Source organism: Zeus faber (genome assembly GCF_960531495.2).
Source record: "Zeus faber genome assembly, chromosome: 3".
NCBI classification, from domain to species: domain Eukaryota; kingdom Metazoa; phylum Chordata; class Actinopteri; order Zeiformes; family Zeidae; genus Zeus; species Zeus faber.
In genome coordinates, this window is record NC_137190.1 from 28,342,598 (window position 1) to 28,353,298 (window position 10,701).

A 10,701-nucleotide genomic window follows, 5' to 3' on the forward strand; every position below is an offset into this window, starting at 1 on the left:
GTTTTGTGCCCCTCTGTTTCAGCAGGCCCTGTCATAGTCTGTCATTATAGTTCTCTCTCTCTCTCTCTCTCTAACACACACACACACACACACACACACACACACACACACACACACACACACACACACACACACACACACACACACACACACACACAGACACAAATCCCAGACAGGCTAATATCCATGGGAGCACTGTCTGTCATTATAGTTTATATTACAGGCAGCGAGATTACTGCTGAAGCAGTAACATTGGTGCCAGAATACAACATACACCACACACACACACACACACACACACACACACACACACAGAAACACACACACACACAAACACACACACAAACACACACACTATCACACACACACACACAAAAACGCGCACACACACACACACACACACACACACATACATATGCGAACACAGATGCATACACATTTGACCAACATACCAGAAAACAAGCGCTTCTGGCTTTCAAATCACCTCTCCAATGGGAGGCAGCCGGCAGCCGGCAGCCGACAGCCGGCAGCCGGGGTAGCTCTATCTCTCACGTGTAAACTGGTGAGGACGGATTTGGATGAAGTACTTTTCCACAGCGGGTCCCCCAGGAGAGGAGGAGCCGGGAAGGAGGGAGACAGCCTCCAGCCAGTTCCCATGCCCGGGTTAACCAGTTACCCAGTGTCCCGCGCCCCAGACAATGGCTTAAGTCAATGGTTCTCAACTGGCCAGGACATTATAAGCCGTGCAACACACGAAAAGGTCAGAGGTGACGAGGTCCCGCGGGACTCCGTTCCGACATGATGTGCGGGACCCTGCTGTGGACCCGGCCGGCCTCTCGGTCCTTGAGCCAAACCAGGGCCGCTTCCTGTCCTGTTTCCAGATCCATGTGTTAGATCACTATCGGGGGTTCTTCCGAAACAGACTGGGGGAAAATTTGACTTTGTGGATTTGCAGCTCCACAGGCCTTCTTCAGGGGGTCACGGATATCAAAGCTGTCACTCCGACTGCCACAGGCATGTTATCGCTTGACAGCTCACTTCACTTTGACACGCAGCAAATTATGATTTTTGGAATAAACTCATGGAATAAACATTATGCGACCACCGAATAAGACTCCAGCCCAGAGCTAAAGTAACTAACCTCTATTCTGGAAATGAAAACCCAAATAAGACACCCGCCGCCAAGGATGAATCCCGAATTCTCCTGCAAGCTGGAGTGATAGTCTGAAAGTAATATATGCTCTCCAGAAATGGAATCCTTTCACACTTGATGTCTTTTATGATCGCAGAAATGTGCTGTCAAAGTGGTCCGACCGTTCCCCTGGCATTTCTTTTGGGACTGTATCGAATACTACATGAGCCTGCTCCAACTCTACCTCTGTCCCTTGAATATCTTCCTCCTTTAATCAGTCGACCAATCAAGGAGTAAAACAACCAATGCACCGATCAATCGGCCAAGTTTCCCTTAATCCTCCCGAAAGACTTGAAGGCCGTTGAAACACAGGAACCAACCGTCCCCGCCAACTGCCATTACTGTGCAATCCTATTGGGAGAGAGGGAAGATAGAGAGTCTGAGAGAGAGAGAGAGAGAGAGAGAGAGAGGAAAGAGAGCGAGAGAGAGAATGTGAAATAGGGCTTGTGTCCCTACAGGTTAAGGAGAATCTCCTTAAGTGCATTTATCGAGACTAGATTGTTCATAAAACCACTTAACCAAGTCAACAAACACGAACACAGCCCGAAAACCCGTGATGGTCTCTTTATGAAGTATGAATACATTTCCGCTGCTTAAATCAGGACAATAAACTTTGCTGATTCGGCAGATGATTCGGCAAATAAGGAAAGGTGCGAGATGAGCTTTAGAACCCGCGACCTCAGTTAATAACATCCTTGAGACATAAAAGTCAGGGTTGTTCATTAACCCAAGCAGCCTTTCAGTCTTCACCTGTACATCACTACAAGCTGTGTAAAAACTTGGCCGATGACCCCTTCCGACACTAAAGCGCGCACCCTCTAGAAACCAACCGGGGGATCATATTGGACCTGATCATGAATAATGCAGCCTGAATATCTCCTGACTTACCTACCTTTTTGCTTTTTTTTTTTTTTTTTTGCCTCTGACTTCCGAATCTAATTTTACACTCCATCTCACCTCACCCAGATAGCATCATTCATTTAGATAGTGTCCTACTCGTCTTTGTGTGTGGACTACGTCTTGTCCAGAGAGGTGGGGTGGGGGGCAATAGAGATGGAGAGCGAGACAGAGGGAGAGAGAGAGAGAGAGAGAGAGAGAGAGAGGCTTGCGGGGACAAAGTCCCCCTTCATGCAGCTGGCTGGTGCTTTATATAGCTGCATGTGTCCATCCCTGCATGTAGTTCTTCTTGAATCTCCATAGGTGCGGTTGTCTATGTGTGTGTAGCTGCGAGCCTGCGGAGCTGCACCTGCACAAAACGAAAAAAAACCAACATGCTGAACGTCGTGAAATCTGCGAGTCTGCAGCTCTAACTTGAGAGAGCGGCGCTCGATGTTAAATACAGCGGACTGCCGCTGCGGTGGGACCGGCTGGTGCCACGACGCCGTACCAAGCACCGTCTCTCCAACCACACTCCCGAACACTGGCCTCCCACACCCACTAAACACACACACACACACACATGCGCACGCGTGCACACATACACACATATACAAACACACACACACATATCAGCGCTATTAGACCCCTCCTCCGTATGATTTCATCTGTTCTTCCCTCCGATCGTGCAAATGTCTACGTTACCGTGAAGGTAAAACAGCGAGAAAAGCGCGATGGTTCCGCAGCAGAACGTCTGGGGTCGCGGAGTAGCTCGGGGACGGCAGAGCAAACTTGTCAAGATTCAAGATGCAAGATTCAAGAGCTTATTTGTCAAATACAAATACTGTCATACATATATGCAGTGAAATGTCATGACACCCGGTGATTACGCACAATAAGCTCTAAAAATACTAAAAATACTAAAAATACTAAAATGTGCGTAATCGACACGAGGCGCTCGCGCAGGCGGTCGCAAGGGGCGGTGCCACAATCGCGATTCCGGGTTCTATAATTATATAATAGAATTAATTGTCTGTGTTGTATTACATCTTCAACTTCCTGCTTGTTCCCGCTCTGACATTTCACTCGGGATTGATACATGCTTGTTGTTTTTTTTCTGTGGCGTCCTTTGGGAAAAGGGCAATGCCTTGTCGTCTGATGGATGATGGACTTGGCTAATGAGCGATATTTATAGTTTTTGGGGTAAATTGAACGAAGGCTGCCATGTTACTTTTCAAGGTGGTCACTCGTCGCAAGTAGTTGTAAGAGAAAATCTGAGACATAATATTATATAAATATAATACATTTTAATAATATATTCTAATTATAGATAGTATATGATATAATATCAATACATATACATATATTGAAATACATTTATAGAGAGAGATATACAGACAGACAGACAGACAGACAGACAGACAGACAGACAGACAGACAGACAGATGGATGGATGGATGGATGGCTGGCTGAATGGATGGATGGATGGATGGATGGATGGATGGATGGATGGATAGATCGATGGATAGACAGAATTAATCACGTAACTCCTAACCAAAGTGAAAGAAGTGTTGCCATGGTGATTTTGCAACAAAGCTCCCTGGTGATCTAACATGAACCACTTGACTTGTGCAACACGGCGGGGTACAGCCCAGCGCGCATATACAGTAAGGTCGACCACAGAACGTGTTAAACGGAGTCTGAGGATTTACACTCCCATTATCCTGCCGTGTGTGTGAGCGTTGCAGTCTGAAAATTGACGCAAATGAACATTAAATGTGGATTGATTCATTTTTCCACCAATCAATTGAATTAAACGATCCTTATGTTCTTCGGCCTCCGGAGCCGGGCTGCCTGTCGACTCTCTCCCGCTGGCTCTTCCTGCGTCACGCCACTACTGTTTGCACTCATAATGTTTAGGGGAAAGGAACGGCAATAGGCAGTAAGCAGAGATCAAGGCACGGTAAATACAGGTCGGGTGTTTTATCTCCTTTTTTGGACGGGTTGTAATCCCCCCCTCCATCCCTTCGGACACAAAGAGGCGTTTCATGTAACGCACTTTATGACCTTGACACCAAATGATTTATTGACATTATTCTGTGTGCGTGTGCGTGTGCGTGTGCGTGTGCGTGCGCGTGCGCGTGCGCGTGCGTGTGTGTGTGTGCGTGTGGTTCACCAACCCACAACACCCACCAGAATTCACAGGACGGTCAGGACACATTTAGTGTCCTCATGATCCAAAATAATATTGCCCTCATAATATTTTTAATAACAATAATGTTTTAATAATAATAATATTTTTTAATTGTAAAATATCTTACATATATTCTCCCGATTTGCTCTTGTGAAAAATGTTATAGTGCTGTTTTTAAGTACATAATCCATACTAATTTAGTTTCTGATGTTTTTTCTCGATGACTATAGACTACCTATACCTGTATGTGTGTGAGTGTGTGTGTGTGCGTGTGTGTGTGTGTGTGTGTGTGTGTGTGTGTGTATGTGTGTGCGTGTGTGTGTGTGTGTGTGTGTGTCATCGCGACGGGGGGCTCGGCCTTCCGGCTGAGCCCACCAGCGCCTGCAGCATTGACTCAGTTAAGACCGACCAGTCTAATGGTTCATTCCTGCGGTCGCTTTGGAAAGGTACCAAAACAAGTCCAGGTCCACACCCTGTGCCCCCCCGCACCCACCCACACACACACACACACACACCCCCGGCGTTACACCTTCCAGTGGGTACCGCTGTTCTGGCCGCGCTCCACATGGTCCACATTCCCTGGATGTATGTCCTGACACAACGCGGCATAAGCTGTTGACTCAGTGCTCCAAAAACACCCAGCGGAACAAAGAGTGACTGTCCCCCCCCCCCCCCCCCCCCCCCGAACAGCCCCAGCCAGCGCCACGCTGATCTGGACGCTAAAAAAGTCAGCCACGCTCGCACAACTTTCAAAAACAGCATTATGTAACCCGGCCGGACCGGACCGGACCGGACCAGGCCAGGCCGAAAGCTTTTTGCCGCTGCTGCTGCTGCTGCTGCTGCTGCTGCTGCTGCTGCTGCTGCTGCTGCTGCTGCTGCTGCTGCTGCTGCTGCTGCTGCTGCTGCCTAGTGCACTCGTATCGCGGCGGGGATCTTTCTGCGGTTGATCTCGCCGCACACTGAATGGAATGAAATCAAACTGGAAAATGCCTGCAGAAAAGACGGAGAGGGGTGCGTGGTGTATATTGGAGGAGAAACAGATTTCCGGCCATGTCTTGACGGCTCGCGCTTTTCTCTAACTCGTCCTGACACTTTGGCTTTTCCATGTCGCTCATCTCAGAGCCGGGGTGACAGAGGGAGAGGGCGGGAGGGAGGGAGAGGGAGGGAGAGGGAGGGTGGGAGATGGGAGAGAGTACGGGCTGAAGCGTCAGCCCTCACTTACTGGTGAGCTGCGAAAAGTAAAATCTCCGGCCAAACTCTGAATCACGCTCCCACTTTCTTGATAGCCTGACTCACACCGCAAGCAGCCTGGCGTCTCTTCTCCCCGCTACGCTTCCTCGCCGCTTCCCGCGACCGCTGGGGGGGCCGCGGCAAAGGGCCCCGCGCTGGCGGTTACCCACCAGAAAACTGGGGCTGCCTATTTGGGAGCTGGCAAAAGGGTTATTATTTTGTGTTTGGCAAAGGCAGGTCAGATTAAACCCGGGTTCCTTGTTGCATGCTGCATGTTGAGCAAGTCACGAACTGGAATCTGTGCCCCCTGTCCGTCCTGAATTTCCCCAGAGGATTAACAAAGTCTGATCCTATTTCAGAGTGCTTATACAGATGAGATGAAAACTGCACTTAGGGAAACAGTCTCAACGTACAAACTGTTTGCTTGGCCGCAGATGCAAATGCGCAAGTATCGCGAAGTTGCGTTTACGGAGCAAGCACTGGCCCTTTTTCGGTGGGCCGCGGCTCCGTCCGTCTATCCGCTGGGAATTTGGAACGTCAGCAAATGTACAAAGCAGAGCTGTTTTCAGGGAGTCAGGTAGAGGGCAGGACGGTGAGAGAGCCTATTTATGAATGCCGCAGATCTTATCTAAAAAACCAAAGCGAAGTATGGCGTCGCCAGCCCAACGTTATGTAAACCCATTAAATGACCGGGGTTCTTTAGCGGCATTGTAGGTGGGGGGGGGGGGGGGGGGGGGGTTATTTGGGTGACTTTGAAGGCGCCGTGAGGAGTTTTGACACTCACTGACTCTGGAGTTGAAGTAGCTCTTTGCAACAAGAGGTAGTGGAGCGTGTCTCGCTTCCGGGAAACACTCTTGCTTTCGCTCTCAGAGATCTCTCGGAAAAAAACTCAAAAACTCCTGGTGCAGCCTCCGTCTGAGACGGTGTGAGCGTCCGCCATTTCATTATACCTGTAGTGTTGTATAACCGAATGTATTGGGCCATTCAAAGGTGCTTGTCCGTGTTGTGCCCCTATCCATCGTAGCCGAAAATGAAAGCAGGATCTTTACTTATAATGTGCAGCCAGCTGGTCATTATCCCAGGAGACGTGTCCGCATTCAGATCTTCGGGTCTTCCATTGTTCCTGCAGAACGCGAACGATGTGAGGGACGCGAACCCGGGGAGAAGCGGTCGCCATTATTGACAGACAGCGGTCATTGTTCATAAATAACCGACCTCTGATTGCAGCTATTGGCCAATCAGAATCGAGTATTCCACTGAGCCGTGCCATAAATGGTAGTTAAGAAAGAATAAGATAAGATAAGATAAGATAAACCTTCATTAGTCCCACAACGGGGAAATTTTCACCATTACAGCAGCAAAAAGTGACAGCAGAAAATAGAGCATATCAGGGTAAGCACTATAAACAATATAAAATATATAGAAAATATATAGTAGTAGAAACAACATAAATAGGAATCAGAGTAAAGAAGACTAAAGAGCGTATTGCACATATTTCGACACATTGCAAATCAGGGATTGTACTTTTTCTTTTTTTATTGCTAAAAAAATTGCACTTGGATTTTCCACAGTGTGTGTGTGTGTGTGTGTGTGTGTGTGTGTGTGTGTGTGTGTGTGTGTGTGGTCTACTGGGTGCGCTGTTGGCTATACAGTATATAGTTAATGCAGCATTAAGAAGACACGGCATACAGAAACCAAAAACTTTGTCAAAGTTGCTCTCATATCCAAACTAGTTTCTCTCTCTCTCTCTCTGTGTGCTCACCTGCACTCGGTGGCGTGGGGCATCCCATTGCGCATTTGGGGACGAAACAGATGCGGGCGTTGGCCTCGCTACTTAGATTTTAAATGTCATGGTTGGCTAATTGCCTGTACATGAAATGTCAGTTTGCTACGAACCGCACAGGGAAATGCCACTTGTGGGCATTTGCACGAAATGCACACGCACGCAACGCACCGCTGATGGAGGAACGGTGTGCACGCCCTCACACCCGCGCCGCTGTCTGCTTTTAACGTAATTTTAATGACAAGGAAGCAGGTGTTCCCGCTTTGATTCGAGAGTGTTACATCTCCTAATCTGAGCGTCGCCCACTGGGCATTGTCTGTCTATCTGTTTATCGCCCCCCCCCTCTCTCTCTCTCTCTATCTCTATCTCTCTCTATCCCTCCCTCTCTCTCAATCACCCCCTCCGCACGTGTCTGTGGAGGAGGAAGAGGCTGACTGCGACAAGGGAGCTGGGGGGTGGTGGTGTGTGGAGGGGGAGGAGGAGGTGTCGGAGGAGGCGAGGGGGTGGTCGTTTTTCCCTTTAGTCATAATAGCAGATATCTGGCTGTGTATATTTGTAGCTGTGTGCCGCTTAAATGATTTTTTATTTTATTTATTTTTTTAAATACCCTCCCCTCTCCCGTCCTCCCACGCCTCGCGTATCCACCATAGAGACTGCGGGGAGATACGAAAGTTCCTTTGATGTTCCCCGCTGTGTCAGATCACGACGGTGGCCCACGTAACGCGATGATGAATCGGGGACTTTTCAGAGGCGAAGGGGGGAGCGAGAGAGGGAGCGAGAGGCTGAGCAGAGAGTTGCTTATCCTTACTGTAAGTAATCGCTCAGCGCTCACAGCTGTTTGATGTTATCCAGGGGCAGACGCTGCTCTGGAAGCCGAGGCCGCCAACAACGCCGCCGACGGAGAGAGTAAAAAAGGCCTCCGCCCTTCTGGAGAATGTGGCCGTGAGCACCCGTTGGAAAGTTAAAAAAAAAAAAATAATAATAACTCTTGTTATTGAGGATTTTCAACTCGTTAATGTCGATTCGGGCGACGGCACCTCTGCGCGATCAGGAGGTCCGGTCCGTGGTGTTTATCCATCCTGAATTCCATTTTACCCCGTTGGTCGATGAAGAAGTACTCCGTCCCCGCGATAATACAAACAGAAACTGAAAACAATTTTAAGTGGATCTCCCAAGATCTAAAAGCATAATTCAATAAAAAAAATAATAATAAAAAATTTTTAAAAAGGAAGACACCTGCTTTTAGGCAAATGAGCCATAAGCGCTGTTTTCGATTTCCCTTTGGTCTCACAGATCAAAATCATATTACTCAGATTCTCAGGCAGCAGGACTCTGTCTGTATCTGTAGGGAACGGGTTGTTCCATCAGTGGGAGGTTGAAGGTCGACCGTGACTCACGCTCTTTCTTCTGTTTGTTGATCCTGCGATAATAAACAGACAGATTTATGAAGTGACTTACCCCAATCTTTCCTTCCTCCCCCGCCCCGCCCCCCCCACCCTTTCTCCGCAGGCCAGGAGAGCTTCAACTCGCGCTCCCTCGCCCTGCAGGCCCAGAAGAAGATCCTGAGCAAGATGGCGACCATGGCGGTGGCCAATCTGCTGACGGACGACACCAGCAGCGAGATCCTGGACGAGCTCTACAAGGCCAGCCGCGAGTTCACCAAGAGCAAGAAGGAAGCGCACAAGATCATCAAGGACGTCATCAAGATCGCCCTGAAGATCGGCATCCTCTACCGCAACCACCAGTTCAACCCCGACGAGCTGGACACGGTGGAGCGCTTCAAGAAGAAGATGAACCAGGCGGCCATGACGGCGGTCAGCTTCTACGAGGTGGAGTACACCTTCGACCGGAATATTCTCTCGGAGCTCCTGCTGGAGTGCAGGGACCTGCTTCACGCGCTGGTCGAGCAGCACCTGACGCCGCGCTCGCACGGCCGCATCGACCACGTCTTCAACCACTTCGCCCGCGGGGAATTCCTGGGCGAGCTGTACGGCGACGGGGAGGAGTACAGACTCTCTCTGAGGAAGATCTGCCACGGCATCAACAAACTGCTGGACGAGGGAACGCTTTAACCCCTCGGCCCCCCCGGCCTCTTCTTCAACCCTGGCTCAACTTTCCCTCTCTCCCTCTCTCCCTCTCTCTCTCTCTCTCTCTCTCGCTCCCTCCTATAAACATAGTCTGTCTCCTGGTTTGTTTGATATACGGACGGTCTTTCTCACCCCACAGCCCGGCGCCCCTCACCACTCAGCTCCATTCCATCCTCTTCTGACTGTCCTCGTCTCCACTGAACCTTCTGCGTTTGTCCCCGTGCCAGCTCACGCCCTCATTTCCATCGGGGCGGTGCCGTGTTCCTGCTGTGTGAGGGCACTTCCTACACTTCCTACTCAGTGGATTGTTTTTGAGTCACGATCAGATCTCATCACTGAGGATTAGGTGTTTTCCACGGCCGAAGTCCCCTCTCTTTACATACCAATGTACAGTTTTCCATAACCAACACCCACAGAAACATCGGGTGTTGGGGTGTCTGCAAACACCAACGTCTGCGACCACCCCCACCACCCACCCACCCCCAGCGCCCGCCAGTCTGCCACGTTGTCATCTTCAAAGCATGAAGCTTAAGGGTTGAATACAGCACAAATGAATTAAGATGATGTGATGTGTACTCTCTCCCTCGCTATCACCTTAAGTGAACGTCGACCATGTCGTGGGCCAAACAAATCAAAGTCTACAATCAGATTCCTGCCAAATGTTTTGCTCTTATTTCGAATGCCTTTCATCGCATCATTGTCTCACTGGTGTCGTGGACTCCAAATAAAGCTTGTCTGTTTGCACCGTAGAACAGATGAAATATGGTTTAGTGCGGTTCCTTTGAAGCCATAAGATTGCTATGTCACTATAAGCTGAATTATGAGGATTTATAATCAAGCTCAGCGGCTCCTTTAAATAACATTTGAAGTAAAAGTCCAAAATATACATCAGTGTGTGTGTGTGTGTGTGTGTGTGTGTGTGTGTGTGTGTGTGTGTGTGTGTGTGTGTGTATGTGTGTGTGTGTGTGTCTTTGTGAAAGTGGTTGAATGGGAGCGTGACACATACATGTAGGTTTAGTGTTTTATTACCATCGATCAGCTGTTTGTACATAAAGCCAATTACGACACAGCGCGTGTGTATATTATACTGTATGTCTGTGTGTATCTTCTCTACAAGGGTGTAATACTTTTGTCTTTTATTAAAGATTCATTGTAAACGAGCGTGTTATTCTCCGTCATTGACGCTGTCGTTCATTTTGGGCAGACAACAATACATTGCATCCTTTGTTATTTTTCTGGATGGATTGAGTGCAAATGCGGAAGAGAGCCACCGGCTCCAACTAAAACTCTTGAGGAAACCAACGTGCCGCTGCGTGATTGTTCCACGGGTCGGGAATGG

At 48.9% G+C, this 10,701-nt stretch overlaps 1 protein-coding gene across 1 annotated transcript in view; it reads left to right on the top strand.

Moving 5' to 3' along the window:
• The window catches only part of tnfaip8l3 (tumor necrosis factor, alpha-induced protein 8-like 3), an 18,655-nt gene extending 8,178 nt beyond the window's left edge, over positions 1–10,477 (top strand). Inside the window, exon 2 of the mRNA XM_079997651.1 lies at positions 8,785–10,477. Within this exon, the coding sequence (XP_079853777.1) occupies positions 8,785–9,347 (563 nt within the window). The 3' untranslated portion in view covers positions 9,348–10,477. The remainder of the gene's footprint in view (positions 1–8,784) is intronic.
• The last annotated feature ends 224 nt before the right edge of the window (positions 10,478–10,701 follow it).